A 16659-nucleotide genomic window follows, 5' to 3' on the forward strand; every position below is an offset into this window, starting at 1 on the left:
AGGGGGGTTAGCAACTGTACAGAGATACAACCAATACAGAACACCATGGCAGCTTGCTGACATACTGCCCCCTCAAAAATACACATTAACCACCGTCTCCCGGGCAGGTCGGGAGAACTCCCGGTTTGGGCGGTAGACCTCCCGGTTTGGCCGGGAACTTCCTGTGAAACTCACGAAGCAGATAAGGGGGCACCCCCCCACTCTCGTCACTCTCTTTCGCCCCCCCTCGCCACTCTCTTTCTCTCTCTGTTTCCGCCCCCCCACTCTCTCTCTCTTTTGCCCTCCCCCCACCGGGCCCGCACGGCTCCATCTCTTTCCGGCTCTCTGCCCCCCTCACCGTCTCCGAGGCACCTCACACTCTCTCTCTCCCCACCCCCCAGCTCCGGCGGCAACGTTCCAGAGCGTCCCCTGCGCACGCGCAGGAGACGCTCTGTGACTTTCGGGGGGATTTAAACACCCCCCCCCCGATTTTTTCCCCAAAGGTTTCGCATTTTTGTGCACCCCTGGGGACTGCCCCAAGAGTGCACAAAAATCTCCCTGCCCCCCAAGTCGCCCCGGAGCGCGGATTTAGCGATCCGCACTCACGGGGCGACTTGGCTATTAGTATAAGGATATGGAGCAGAAGTCCATCAGTGGCTATTAGCCACAAGGTATAGATAGGAACTCACAGTCTGGGGCAAGTGATGCACTATATTCTTGCTGCTGGCGGGGGAACAGTGGGAGGGCTTCTAGTGTCCTGGCCCCAGTGCTGGACCTCCTGATGGCACCTGGTATTTCTGGCCACTGTGTGATACAGAGTGTTGGACTGGATGGGCCACTGGCCTGATCCAACATTGGCTTCTCTTATATTATTAAGAAGTGAAAATTAAGGGGGAGCATGGAAAAATTAGGAGGGGGGAGATAGAAATGAATGAGAAAAATGTGGAAAAGAGGGAAGAAAATTAAAGAAAAGGAGGGAAAGGTTGTTTTACCTTGCTGCAACACCCTAGCTACCACTTTGCAAGATCTGGCTGAACTGGGTAAAAGGAAAGGAAGAGAGAAATGCTAGACTATTGTAGAAAATGACCTCATTTAGCAGGCTGCGGCTGACAGTTAGTGTAGCACCCATCAAGCTGAGTTACTTGTTTTGCTCCCTTGCTGGATTAGTTGATGGGTCTAGCATGATCTGTTAGGCAAATTTGCTTCAGTTTTGGAGAAAGGGAAGTCCAGTGGATAGTAGGGTGCCTTTTACTGTGCTCAGACTTCCCTGTGCCCCCAGTGGCTGTAGCCAGAACTGCATTAAAATGGAAAGACTTTTGGCTGAATGCTGCATGAGGCTGGCTTCAGGGGCCCTCCAGCTGACTTGGGTTCCCCAAATTTTGTCCCCCCATTCCTCCCTGTTGGTAGCCCTGGCTTCGGTACAGGAATTCTTTCAGTTAAACAGTTGGCAAGGCAACCCTACCTGCAGGGTAGAGGAAAAGGAAGGGGGAAAGCAAAATAACAACTTTGAGACCTGGTGTGTTGTTGTGATCTGCAAAACCCAGTTGTTGTTGGGACCCAAATTACTTTTCATCAGAATCACCTGATGAGAAAGGCCCTTTCAGATTCAGGCCTAGGTCAGGCTGAATAGGAGCTGGTGTAGCATAGTGGCTAAGAGAGTGAAGTATAATTTGGGTAATCCTTCCTTTAAATTTCACCTCTGCTATGAACTGCCTAGGTAGCATTCTCTCAGCTCCAATCTGCTATTCAGGGACAATACTGACCTGCCTTACAGGATTGTTGTAAGAACTGCAACAAGAGAAAGTACGTGAAACTCTTTGCACGCTGAAAGCACCTTACGAACTCCAGTGACAGACCAAGAAAGGAGCCATGGGGTGGTAGTGAATAGCTTTATGAAAATGTTGACCCCGTACACAGCTGCTATGAAAAAGGAAAATCCCACACTAGCCCTAATTAGAAAAGAAATTGAGAATAAAACTGCTGAGCCCTGACCTGGATAGCCCAGGCAAGCCCGATCTCGGAAGCTAAGCAGGGCTGACCCTGGCAAATAATTGGAAGGGAGACTTCCAAGGAATACCGGGGCTTGGGACACAGAGGCAGGCTATCAAGCCACCTCTCTGAAACATTTCCAAGCCCCCAGTATGGGTCACCCAAAGTGACTTCCAGGCACACATACACACAAAAAATCCCCACCAAGAGAATAAAACCGCTGCCATCATACCGCCCTTATATAAACCAATGCTGAGTCCACGTGTGGAATACTGTATACAGTTCTGGTCACTGTGCTTGAAAAAGGATATTGTAGCGCTTGAAAGGTCGCAGAAAAGAGCAACCAAAATAATTAGGAGGCTAGAGCACCGGCACCATAAGCCTCAGTTAAAATTCTTAGGGCTGTTTAGCTTAGGGAAAAGGTGAGAAAAAGGAGACACGATAGAGGTCTATAAGATTACACATGGTGTGGAGTGGACACCGAGTAGTTTTTCTCCCTCTCTCATAATACTAGAACCTAGGGGCCATCCACTGAAGCTGAAGGGTGGGAGTTTCAGGACTGACAAGTACTTCTTTACACAGCACATATTTAAATTGTGGGACTTGCCATCGCAGGAGGTGGTGATGGCTGCCAACGTGAAAGGCTTTAAAAGAGGGGCAAGCTCATGGAGGAAAGGACTATCAGTGGATAATAGCTGTGATGGATATCTGCTCCCTCCAGTATTAGCAGTAGACCTCTTTATATAAGTTGCTGAGGATCATGGGCGGGAGGATGTGGTTGCAGTCACCCTGCTTGTGGGCCTCCAAGAGGCAGCTGGTTGGCCATTGTGTGAACATGCTGGACTTGATGGGTCCTGAGTCTGATCCAGCTTGGCTTTTATGTTCTTATTATCAACCAAGAGTACCCTCTTGCCTGGACAATGCAGTGAGTCTAAACATCAAGCACATTTTCAATAGATAAGCAGCCCCCACAACTGTGGAACTTCCTTCCCTTCGATCTAGCCAAGTAGGAATTATAATTTTAAAACAATTTTTAAGTGACTACTTAATTATTTTGATGCATTTTAAACAAATGTGTAGTGGTTAAGTGCATGGAGTCCAATCTGGGAGAACCGGGTTTGATTCCCCACTCCTCCACTTGCAGCTGCTGGATGATCTTGGGCAAGCCATAGTTCTCTCAAGAGCAGTTCTCACTCAGAGCTCTCTCAGCCCCACCTACCTCGCAGGGTGTCTGTTGTGGGGAGGGGAAGGAGCTTGTAAGCTGCTCTGAGACGCTGAGTGAAGGGCAGGGTATAAATCCAATCTCTCTTCCTCCTCCTCCTCCTGAGAAATCCTAGAATTGTAGTGGTTTAGGAAATAAACTGGTTCCAAAGCAAGGTAATTCTCAATATCACAAAGCTCCTGGAGATCATTAGAGTACACCTGTGCAATCTGTAGGTTGGATCCAACAACAGAAGATGCCAGTGGCTGTGGATCTTAGTCCCCTTCCCTACAACACCAGTAGCCCCTTTCCAGCCCCAACAAGATTTCCAGGATTATGGGACCTGTGTGGTCCAACAGCCATGTAGACTAGAGGCCTGAGAAAGGGGCAAAGTCGCACCTCGTCTCCCTTCTGTTAGTGAAGCTGCACTTGCAGAAGAGGCGATGATTTCCGACCTTTCCCCCTTGTTAGTGCAACCCTTCAAACCACATTGCTATTACTCCAGATAAGCCCCATAATCACAAAAATCAAATTTCCTGGGTAGAATGGCTTCCTATGGAAAGGGCAGTGTGGCAACTTCTGGCATCACTGAAATGCTGGATTCAGCCCAGTACCTGGCACTTGAAATTCACAAATGGCAAAGAAAACCGATTTCCTCAAATGAAGGTGTTAACGTTTGGACAATTTAAATAACACGAGTGCAAAATTGAGCAATGAAATCTAAAACGGAGCAAGTTCTTATTCTCAATGTGCAATACAAAAACAGAAAGAATTGATTCCTCGTGAAGTAGAAGCAAAACCACTCCAGGACACAGGGGTATGCATGTATACAGCAGAGTATTCTGGGAACTGACTGATGCCACATTGTCAAAAGGGATTGCTATCTACAGTTTATGGGACTGCTGACTTTTGACTTCGGTATCTTAAAGCAGAGAATTCATACAAAGCAGATGGTGGTCCACATTTTTATGCGAGGCAGTTGAGTATGATGAAATTCTGAAAAACTGGAGAACAGAGCAGGTACCAACTGGCTTGCTTCATCCAATAAAGCAGAAATATTTTACCCAAGCAGCCTGTGTGGCTCTCTCTCTCTCTTACAAAACAAAAAAAACCCCTCTTATGCTAAGAATTGCTGATGGTATTAGACATTATAGAACACTGCCAGCTCTTACATTCACTCACTGCTAGCCCATCCCGCTCTAGTACACTCATGTCAAAGAGGAGACAGTGAGAGAAACCAGCTCTAGGGAGTGATACATGGGAGGCTGTGCTTCATTTATAACCCCACACATATGCTGGAAAAGGTTCAACTTTAAAAAGCATTATATCGCTTACCTTATGGGCCCCTGTGGATGGTGAAGTGAAATTGCATGAGCACAACATGTCTATTAATCATCACTGTGATACCAGTGTGAGAAACATCCCTGTGGCTTATGTTCACTTCGAAGAAAAATATCGAGGGGGAAAATTTCCTCCTGGTAGCTGTGTAGTTTCAGCAATTTGTATATCTCCATTTCTTATGTCATCATAAATGAACACTGATATCGGTTTGGATGGGGTGATAGATGGTAACCTAGCTGCAGGTTTGCAATTCAAGGGATTTTTTTCTCCAAAATGGAGAACAGCATGAAATGCTACTAGGAATGAGAATGTGGACCAGCTTTTCCAACTTTCTGATATTGGTTTAGGGCATAGGATGAGATCAACTTTTTTTTTTTGGGGGGGGGGGAATAAATGAAAACCTCAATATGTAGGAAAAGTTAAAATCATGGAATCATTTGGCCAGTAGTACTACCTCATGCTTTGCAACCAGCAGTCAGCCTCTTTGTGGGAATAAAAATGAGCCTTTGTGTAGGTAAAATGATTATGCAGTTTTGTAGTGTAAGGCTTATGCACTTTCTACTGAAGCACAAGTCACTTGGATTAAATGGACATCCTAGCAAAGCCTCTGAATAAAGGTTTGAGAGACACGTGTGCCATCCAATGCTGCACAACCACTGAACAGAGTTTAGGCCTCACACTTTCCCCCAGAATCAGAAATGGAGCTGGGGGGAGTATAAAACCTGCCTTGTGTGAATGCTTGTGTATGGTCAAAGGAAACATTGATTCTGTCTGCTGTAGTCTGAAGACATTCCTTCCAAGGTATCAGTCTTCAACTACAAATAGTCAAGCAATTCCAGAAACAGTTCCAAGTGCCAGTGACAAAGGCCACTTATTAAGTTTTGATTTATGCCTCATCAAATGGTAATGTGAAAAACCACATCAAAAATTTAATCCATTAAATTTGGGAGGAGTTGTATCTGCTGCTTTGGTGGTCTTGTAAGTAATAACATGGTGCTTTGCTTGCAAGAAGTATGTGGCCACAAGGTCTTTGGTGATCACATCCAAAGTATGACGACCTGATATCCTGCCCCACTGTTGAGCCTGAGATATTTCACAAAGTATATTGCCCACAATGTTACTGTAATACAGCTAATCACCAAGAACACACTGCAAAAGAAAATTAACCATAGATATAAAAACAAGACAACCTAGGAGACAGCCTAACAAGGGTCAAAACAGGGTCTCGTTCGAATTTTGGGCTAGGAGCATTTAGATGTACTTGCTGTTCTGAAGGAAGTTTCAACACACCATCTACCAAATTTATTGCCTTTCAGAGGGTCTTGGAAGCAGTAGCTTCAAGTGGTACAGCTAATGTTCAAGTGAGCACAATACCTTTCCCTCACACACAAAAGAAGCTGTGTGTTCTTAATTAATACAGACACTAAGGCTTAAGGAGGGCTACAGCAACTCTCAAGCACCAAGAACGGGATGTAAAATGAAACAAAGTCATAGAGCTTGTCTTCTTTCACACCCTTAGCTGCAAGTGCTGTTGTGCCGGGGTGCTGATGTTAGAGTTCCTGAGAACTGGCCGGCCCAACCACGAAGGTCCTCTCAAATTTGAGTCAGTTGATGCCAGAGACCAGCAGGCATGAGGCGCTCAATCTTCTCCATCATGAAGCTCAAAGGTGACAAGAGAGTTCCAAAGAACTGAAAGATAAAAAAGAGATCAAATGAATCTTAAAACCAATCTTCATAAAAAATTATTCCTTCACAAAGGTCCAGGAAACATTTTCCCCCCTGTATGTATCACTAACAGAAACAGATTTTCATGAAAATAAGTGAAATAATTTTAATAGTCTAACTAAACTATGTTTAGGACATTAAAACATCACCTCCCCAAATCAACAAATTGGGATAAAGGGAAATACAAACAACGTTTTTGTATCTTGCAAAAATCAAGGTATTTATTTATTGATTTGATTTCTAGCCCTCCCTCCCCTGCACAGCAAGGCTCAGGGCAGGTTACAATGCTGTAGATACAAATATAACTATTAATATAAATATAAAATAATCTCTAAAACGCTATAGACCTCAATCATCTATTAAACAATAAGATGACAGTCAGTAATACAAATTAATGCATCCACTTCCACAGGCTTGGCACGTATGCAATAGTAGATATTAACGAATACTGAAGCAAGTGGGTGGACCAAGATCCAAAACAAGATGGAACATAACAAAGCATGACAGAGCATGACAAAGCAGGGGAGGCCAATCCAGATGAAGTTCCGTCGCCTCAACCATAGGCCTGGTGGAACATCTCTGTTTTACAGGCCCTGCCGGAACTGTATTAAACCCCGCAGGGCCCAGATCTCTCTTGGGAGAATGTTCCACCTGGACGGTGCGCCAGAGCTGAAAAGGCTCTGACTCTGGTTTAGGCTAAGTAGATATCTTTTGGACCTTTTGTTTTTAAAAACTCACAAAGTGAAACACTACCTCTGTTTTCTCTGCAAAACAACTGATAACATTTGGAAGTGGAGGGAGAACAGAAATGTAGGTAGTTAACCAAACTGCACCATTAAATTTGAAGTTTAGCAAAGCAATATATGGCATGAATACTTTTGACTGATTAAGAATGCTAGCTTCTTTCCCATGTTTTCTTATGACAACAATTCAGTCAGTTCGAGACATTTTTTTCCTCAGGATTGCCCTCATTAGAGAAAAGCAGAGAGTGGAACTTTGATGACCACAGAAAATATAGCAGAACTGGAACAGAAACCAGAAGTAAAATTTTCAAGCCATTAGCTATAATCATTTAATAGTATCTTCATTTCTGTTTCAACTTTATACCAAGACAAACATGTACTATACTTGACTTTTTAAATAAACTTTTAACCTTGTTCAGCCCTTTCACATTCAGCATTCATATTACTTTAAACAATAGACCATCCCATCTTCTCCTAATTGCCTTCTGTAATCTGCTAAAACCTTTCCCTATTCTTCACATCGATAATTAAGTCCAGAAAGTTAATGTTAAAAATACTACTTTGTGCCAATGGCTTCAGGCCGAGGCAAACGTGTTATCCACAATTGCCTTGACATAGAACAGTTTGTGACTTGAGTTCCACCAATATATTAATGGAACTTTTAATCATAAGATCATTCTTCATATGCCAAGAACATACAGAAGCCAACCCCTAAATTATCTGCCTATGAGTGGCCTCTCTCATATCCCGAACACCGATTAAGATGCTGATTAGCAAAGGATGAAAATATTGCCTTTCAGTTCTACACCTTCAGTTTGTGGGAGAAAATTTCAGGCACTTTAAATGTAGAATATTATTCATTATACCTTTCCAAGTCATATAACATTCTCACAGATAAGCAAAAGCTTCAACTGTTTATAAATCTGAGATGTTCAACAGCTGTGTAGTAACTTAATTTTTCAATGTCACTTAATGAGCCTCAAGAAAACAGTGCAGGGATTTATTCCTATTACAAAATCTGTTGCCGTACAGATTAGTAGAATGAATGTCCTGGGATTCAGAGGTTTATTCAGCATAGTGTTATGCCTCCAAAACAATATGTAGAGCTCCAAAATGATTGTGGAAGAATCCTCTACAGGAGATGGCGCTGGGATGACCTACAAGTGGTCATTTCACTCTATGTCAATGACAATTATCTAATTTTGCCTAAATACTGAAGCAAATTTGGAGGTTTCAGCTTGGGGAAAATTATCCAAGGATTTTTGAGGGAAGCAAAAATACAAGGTAACCTTTCTCAAATATCAACAACCTCAGTTATGCAGACCATACTGCTCTAATGGCAGAAAGTGAAGAGGACCTAAACAGTCTCTTGCTGAGGGTGAAAGAGGAGAGCGCAAAAGTTGGCTTAAAACTCAACATTAAAAAAAAAAAAACTAAGATCATGGCATCTGGCCCTATCACTTCTTGGCAAATAGAAGAGGAAGTCATGGAAGCAGTGACAGACCTTCACGTTCCTGGGATCTAAGATCACTGCAGACAGTGACTACAGCCATGCAATTAAAAGATGCCTGCACCTTTGGAGGAAAGCGCTGGCAAAACTAGACAGCATAATAAAAAGTAGAGTGCCAACAAAAGTCCATATGGTCACAGCAATGGTATTCCCAGTAGTAATGTATGGCTGTGAGAGTTGGACTATAAGGAAGGCCGAGTGCCGAATAATAGATTATTTTGAATTAAGGTGCTGGAGAAGACTCTTGGGAGTCCCTTGAACTGCAAGGAGATCAAATCAGTCAATCCTAAAAGAGATCAACCCTGACTGTTCCCTGGAAGGCCAGATACTGAAGCTGAAGCTCAAATACTTTGGCCACCAAATGAGAATGGAGCACTCACTGGAGAAGACCCTGATGCTGGGAAAGGCTGAAGGTCAAAGAAGAAGGGGACGGCAAAGAATAAGATGCTTAGACGGTGTTGTTGATGCAATGAACATGAAATTAAGAAAACTCTGGAGCACGATGGAAGACAGGAGGGCCTGACGTGATGTGGTCCATCAGTTTGTGATGAGTCAGACTCAACTGTGCAACTGAACAACCACAAACCTTTCTCAGGAAACCTCTGCACATCTCGGCATGGGAGCCACGGACAACTTTAATGTGTAATGGTAATCAAATAATGATGTGGGTGCCCTCCAATTCTCCCTCTAAGCTGAGGAGTCTTGTGAGCAAAAATCTACTTTGCGAGCTACTGGCATTAAAGTTGTGAGCGAGCGATTTGGCTACTGCATAAATTAGTTTGCTCTAGAGCCATCCTTCCTCAGCTAAGACAAAAATGTGTGAGCCAGAGGCTGAAAAACTAAGCTAGCTCACACAAACTCAGGGGAACACTTGCCATCTGCCTCTTATCAGAACTGGATGGTTAGAATGGGAAAGTGGCAGTGCAATCCTACATAAAATTACTCTGGTCTACGTCAACTGAAATCACAAGGCTTCAACTGGAGTAAATCTGTACAGAATTGGGACTTTGGGACTTATTTTCAGCACACAGAAAGCAAAGACATCAGTAGAACTGCCACCAAAATGTTACTTCAAGCATATTTCTGAGACAAATTTGGCAATTTCCGGCTCAGTATAAACATCTGAGGAATTAAGAGGAAGTATGAGAGGCAACCAGCAAACTAGTGATAGGCTTCCACACATTGTAAACACAATGCTGCCTTCCTAGATCTAGGACTCTGGGCCCCTGATGGGTACAGAACTTCCGGGTATTGAACCCTCTAAACAAAGTGTGTGAGTGTGTGTAAAAGGGAAATGCTTGATTTTTCTCTGGAAGTCTGCTATATGGAAGATCAACAGCAAGTGCTATAGAAGCAACTGGCTCTTCAAACACACAAGGAAGACGAGGAGGAGGAGATTGGATAAATAGGGAGTTACCCAAAAAGACGGACACAACCACTTTTAACTTTAAAAGGGGTAACTTCTCTGATATGATGGGACATGTGAGGAAGAAACTGAAAGGAAAAGTAGAAAGGGTTACAACCATTGGAGAAGCTTGGAGACTATTTGAAACTACAATCCTAGAGACTCAGAAAAAATATATACCGCAGGTTAGGAAAGGCACAAATAGGTATAGGAAAAAGCCTGCATGGTTAACTAACAAAGTAATGGAAGCTGTAAAAGGTAAGAAGGATTTTTTTAAGCGGTGGAAAGCTAGTCTCAGTGAGGTTGATAAAAGGGAACGCAGGCTGTGGCAAATAAGATGCAAGTCTGTGATCAGGCAGGCAAAAAGGGAATATGAGGAGCATATAGCAAAAAATATAAAGACCAACAATAAAACTTTCTTCAAATATATTAGAAGTAGGAAACCAGCCAGGGAGGCAGTGGGGCCCTTGGATGACCAAGGGGTAAAAGGAGTACTGAGGGATGATAGGGAAATGGCTGAGAAGCGGAATGCATTTTTGGCCTCTGTCTTCACTGTGGAAGATGAGAAGTGCTTGCCCACTCCAGAACCGCTGATTGAGGTGACGAGAGAGGAGGTCCTAAAACTGATAGACAACTTAAAAACTGATAAATCACGAGGCCCAGATGGCATACATCTGAGAGTTCTGAAAGAACTCAAATGTGAACTTGTGGATCTCCTGACAAAAATATGTAATCTTTCCTTAAAATCTGCCTCCATTCCTGAGGACTGGAATCAGCATGGGTTCTGTAAGGGAAGATCTTGTCTCACTAACCTGTTAGTGTTCTTTGAGGGGGTGAACAAACATGTGGACAAGGGGGACCCAATAGATGTTGTTTACCTTGGCTTCCAGAAAGCTTTTGATAATGTTCCTCATCAAAGGCTCCTAAGTAAGCTCAATAGTCACAGGATAAAAGGACAAGTCCTTTTGTGGATCAAAAACTGGTTGATTAATAGGAAACAGAGAGTGAGTATAAATGTGCAATTTTCTCAGTGGAGGTGTGGTAAGCAGTGGGGTACCACAGGGATCACTATTCAGTCTGATGCTTTTTAACTTGTTTATTAATGATTTGGAGTTGGGAGTAAGGAGTGAAGTGGCTAAATTTGCAGATGACACGAAGTTGTTCAAGGTGGGGACAACCAGGGAGGAGTGTGAGGCACTCCAAAGGGATCTGTCGAGAATGGGCGGAGTGCAGACTTCCGGTACGGCGCGTTGACGGGCGGGTGGGTGCGTGCTGAGCTCCGTCCCCGCCCGCACCACTTTTGCCTCGTCTGAGCCCCCTGCTTGTCAGGGGAGCCCGGCCAGTGACCCGGTGGTGGGAGCTGGAGTAGGGGGCATTCGTTCTGGCCCCCCCGCCTTCGGCAGGGCGGGGGGTGTCCGGTTCCAGCCCCGACGCCGAGGCAATCGAAAGGAGGAACATGGCCGCCAGCCATGTTCTACCGAACGCGGCCATCCGTTGCTTTTATCTCCACATCTAAAGGATTAGAATTGGTAACAATTGGCAGCTACCCAGGAGCACAGAAAAGAAGCTAAAAAGAGGAAGAGAAATTACCTCCCCTTATAAAAAGAAATTCGTCCTTCATGGAAGAAAGAGCGGCCGGGAAAAGAAACGGACAAATTGTAAGTTGCTCTATTGTTCTGAGGGGAAGAGGAGAGGCATTGCATTGGGTTGGTTCAGACTTCGGCAGAGAAGAAAGGGGCATAGACTGTTAAATAAAGATGGAAGATTTTTTGAAAGCCCTAAGAGAAACAATCCAAGAGGCTGTCCAAGAGGCTGTTCAGAGATGCCGCAAGGAGGCATGCAGAGAAATACTAGAAAAATTAGGAGGCACGGAGAATGGAGTGGGAGGAAGAGAAAATCAGGGACAAAATGTGCCCAAATAGATTCCCGAGGAAGATCAACACGAAGAAAGGGACATTTTCACAGTAGAACAACCAGAAACCGTACAAACTACAGACAGCTTACCCTATGGAAGAAAAAGAGAGAGACTTAATAACAAAGTGGCTAGAGATGTAAACAGACTGTTGAAAGGACTGTTAAAAGGGAAGAAATGGAGACAAAAGCCTAGAAGTAAGAGAGAGGGAAGGATTGAAAGACATAGAAAGAGGCAGAAGAAGGAGAAAGAAGGTTGTAAAGTTTGGAAAGAGGAAAGATGGAGATATAGAAAAGAAAGTTTACGAATTCTAAGGTTGTGCAAATAACACAGACAAGTAGGTTTGAGACAGAAGAACAGAAGACGGAGGAGGAAAGAGAAAAATAAATTGTACAAAAGCATAAAGTTTGGTGTTTGTTAGATGCAGGATTATTTGGAAAAAGACCCAACATAATTATTTTAAAAGTGAATTTTCTTTGGCAGTGGTGGTAGTTAGATACAGTTACTTACTAGTATTGCTATTTGCTTTCCTAGTAAATTTATAGGGTTTGATTGGAAGAATGAGTGTTTAAGACGGGGAATGTGGGTGTGTTTGGAAAAAAGCTCTTGAAAAATACTGTAAATCTATATTTTCATTTGTAATGACGTTATAGGGTTAAAGTTATGCATATGGTGGATAATATGATTACAAGAATGAGAATGAACACCAAAATGTCAATTTATTAAAGGGGAAAAGAAATTTATATAATGTGATGTGAATGTTTGGGGCAATTAATGAACTTGGTAGAAGTATGAATGAAAGGGTTGATTGGTAGGGGAAAATTAATTAATTGAGACATAAATGAGAATTGGGAGTAACTAGTAAAGTATTTGGAATGTGAGGTGATGGATAATTAATTAGGAGGAGGTAGAAATGGAAGGTGGAAAGATGAATTTTGTATGCTTGGAAGAATGAGTGTGGCGATTAAATTATAAATTCGTAAGGGGTAAATTAAATGGTACAAATGATAAGTAATAGTTATTGAAATTGGATGTATTTTGAATAAGTAGGTTGTAAACCAATTAATTGGGGTATTAATATGATAATGAATGCAGTAATAATTTAAAGAGAACTGAAGGAATGTAAGGCCTCGAGCTGGACCTGTAAGAGAGAGTTACTAGTCCAAAGAACTTACAGTCATATACTAAAAGATGGACAAGCCACTGTAGGAAAATGTTTAAAAGAAAATTAAAAAATAAAGGAGGGTGATGTAAAAGGAAAGGCTGTGAAGAGATGTTAGAAGGTCTGTTTTTGTATTAAGAAACAGATGTGTATTGCTAAAAGAAGGATATATGGGAAGTAGGAAAATGGGAAAAATTAGGTGCTTCTTGCTATGGTGTTTCTATGCATTTATTTATGTACAATAAAATAAAAAATAAAAAACTAAACCAACAGGATGCAAGAGGGAGGTTGGGAGTTGAATAAAGAAGGTAAATGGCTTGAGAAGCTAGAATAAGGTTATACAACACTAGTAGGATTTGAATATTTTAAAAAAAGGTTAAAAAAAATAAGATAATTTTTTTTCTCTTTTTTCTTCTTACTTGTAAACTAACCAAAGGGTAAGACTTTTCTGTGTTGTTGAGAAAGAAAGTGATGTTTAGAAATTTTTGGTGTATTTTTTGTTACCTACTATGTATATATGTAAAATTTAGATGTATAATGGCAAAACTCATAAAAATATATTAAAAAAGAGAGAGAGAGAATGGGCGGAGTGGGCGTCAACGTGGCAAATGGGGTTCAATGTGGCCAAGTGCAAAGTGATGCACATTGGAGCAGAAAATCCTAACTATAAATACTCGTTGATGGGGTCTGAACTGGCAGAGACTGACCAAGAGAGAGATCTTGGAGTCGTAGTAGATAACTCAATGAAAATGTCAAGACAGTGTGTGACTACAATAAAAAAGGACAACGCTATGCTGGGGATTATTAGGAAGGGAATCGAAAACAAAACAGCCAGTATCATAATGCCCCTGTATAAATCAATAGTGCAATCTCATTTAGAGTACTGTGTACAGTTCTGGTCACCTCAAAAAGGATATTATAACATTGGAAAAAGGGCAGAAAAGGGCAACTAGAATGATAAAAGGGTTGGAACACTTTCCCTATGAAGAAAGGTTAAAGGGCTTGGGGCTCTTTAGCTTGGAGAAATGACGGCTGAGGGGTGACATGATTGAGGTTTATGAGATTATGCATGGGATAGAGCAGGTAGAGAAAGAAGTATTTTTCTCCCTTTCTCACAATACAAGAACTCATGGGCATGCAATGAAATTGCTGAGCAGTCAGGTTAGAAGAGATAAAAGGAAGTACTTCTTCACCCAAAGAGTGATTAACACATGGAATTCCCTGCCACAGGAGGTGGTGGCGGCTACAAGCATGGATAGTTTCAAGAGGGAACTGGATAGACATATGGAGCAGAGGTCCATCAGTGGCTATTAGCCAGAAGGTATAGATAGGAACTCACAGGCTGGGGCAGGTGATGCACTGCATTCTTGGTGCTGGGGGGGGGGGCAACAGTGGGAGGGCTTCTAATGTCCTGGCCCCAGGGCTGGACCTCCTGATGGCACCTGGTATTTTTGGCCACTGCGTGACGGAGTATTGGACTAGATGGGCCATTGGCCTGATCCAACATTGGCTTCTTTTATGTTCTTATGATTTATACCCCCACTCTTCACTACCTGAAAGTCTCTCAGAGTGGCTTAAAATCCCTTCCCCTTCCCCTCCCCACAACAGACACCCTGTGAAGTAGGTGGGGCTGAGAGAGCTCTTTCGAGGACTGCTGGTGAGAGAACAGCTCTGAGAGAACTTATTTCTTTGATTTGTACCCCGCCCTCTCTATCAAGGCAGGCTCAGGGTGGCTTACATAAAAATTGCAAAAGATAAAACAACAGTACAAATATCTGCATAAAACACAACATGGTTACTAAAAACAATTTGTATGGCAATGGCAGTACAATAGTAGCAACATACGTAATAAACAGACAGACAGCAGTTGATTTCCCTATCGGCATGCTCAGGATGGATGATGATGATATTGGGCACAGGGTCTTAGATAGTTAGGTGCAGCTCCCTTATCTGCAGCTCATTTTACAGGCCCTGCAGAACCCAGGAGGAGCCAGCTGGGAGAGAGCTACTGTCTCCCCGTCTCGAACCCAAGTCTCAGTCATGCATTCCAGGTCCACATCCTGCTCCATCAGGAAGTCCCAAAAGACCATGGTCTTATTATTTATGGACCTGGCATTGCACAGCACCAATGTCGGAGCGGGGTCTTTAGTTCTAGCTTCACTGCCCACCACCTTCGAGATGGGACGCAGGCTGGAAAGGGGCCAAGCACCTATACTTCTCCGCCCCCGTTTCTTCTGTTCCTGCCTGGTCCCACCACTGTACTCCCCCCCTCAGGAGCACTGGTATCTCTTGCCCCGTCATTGCCAGTTATTAGTGGTCTTCACCAGACCAAGCCTCAGACCAACTAATAGGCTGACTGACGGATAGAATAACCTAATGTGGCAGTTAACAGTTCTCCCAGTACTGCTAACACTGGTTAAATCCTAATCTATCCTAACAAAAAACCATTTTACCTGACTAACTGGCAGTTTAATTACAATACCTATTTCTATTTCCCTGGCCAGTAAATTAAATAAAGGCCAGAGACCATCACAATATGAACAATTCGCATTATAATTCTATCTCAATTTGTCAAGGTATATAATCGATTCTAATTCATCAAATATAAATCAAATTCCATTATAGGATAGTTAAACCACATTAATTACTTAATTAATTAATTCATTTAGTCAATTCATCAATTTGATTGATTTGTTCACTTCTCTCAATTTCTAAAATTTGAATAATTCATTACCCTAAATTGATTTAATAATTCTCCCTTCCATTCACCGATTCAATTAAGACCCCAATTAGTTAAGCTAGTCCTATAAACAATCAATCAATAACAACTCAATTTAATTTAATTAAGTCTAAGGCTTTCCCCTCTGGGGTTAACAGTAATATAACGTTATAGTAGTTCGAATTATGAAAAGTTTTGCTTGCCAATTGGTAGCTTCGGTGAGGAGGTCTCCCTGTTCTCCAATAACGTGCTATAGGCAGTCGTTTCCTTGGACCCCAACAGGTCTTCTTGTGACCTCTTGTGACTGATCCAAGGTCACACCAGCAGCTGCATGTGGAGAAGTGGGGAATCAAACCTGGTTCTCCCAGATTAGAGTCCACGCTCCTAACCTCTACACCAAAGAGGTTCCCAAACTACTAGTAATGGTTAATTCAGCTTAAGATATTAAACTAAACTAACCAATATGCACATGGAATTAATAAGAAACTGGCAGATTCTCTGTAATATTAGTGAACAGGAGGTGCAAGGGTTTTATGAACCAATAAATGCTGTGTTCTTGCAACAGAGAATTCAGATATACCACTACCTGCAACTGCATGCACAAAGCATTCTTGAAGAAAGCACCAGAATCCATACCTGTCACTCGGAATCAAAAGGCAAAATGTTCAATTTCTTGAACGTGTTCAATGTTCTTGAACATGTGCAGGCAATTACTTCTGTAGCAAGTTCTTAGACTCATAGTGTTTCACCTTAACAGCAATCTAAATGCCTCAGGTATGGAATAACACAGTAGAATGGGGGCAAAAAATGCTGGAAGTTCTATTTGTTTCATTTTCCTATTGCAGTCACTTTATCATCTCCCCTGTGGGTGAACCATGGTGAAATTGACTAGACTAGAAAGCAAGCCTGATCAATTTTACTTCTAAAGCCCTCCTACTGTCCACGCTCACAGCCACCTGCACTGCCCACAGCT

At 42.6% G+C, this 16659-nt stretch overlaps 1 protein-coding gene across 1 annotated transcript in view; it reads right to left on the reverse strand.

Moving 5' to 3' along the window:
- Nucleotides 1–5412: 5412 nt before the first annotated feature.
- The window catches only part of ST7L (suppression of tumorigenicity 7 like), a 75867-nt gene continuing 64620 nt past the window's right edge, over nucleotides 5413–16659 (reverse strand). Inside the window, exon 15 of the mRNA XM_015411065.1 lies at nucleotides 5413–6199. Within this exon, the coding sequence (XP_015266551.1) occupies nucleotides 6104–6199 (96 nt within the window). The 3' untranslated portion in view covers nucleotides 5413–6103. The remainder of the gene's footprint in view (nucleotides 6200–16659) is intronic.

Source organism: Gekko japonicus, unplaced genomic scaffold (genome assembly GCF_001447785.1).
Source record: "Gekko japonicus isolate JY-2015 unplaced genomic scaffold, Gekko_japonicus_V1.1 scaffold610, whole genome shotgun sequence".
Classification (NCBI taxonomy): domain Eukaryota; kingdom Metazoa; phylum Chordata; class Lepidosauria; order Squamata; family Gekkonidae; genus Gekko; species Gekko japonicus.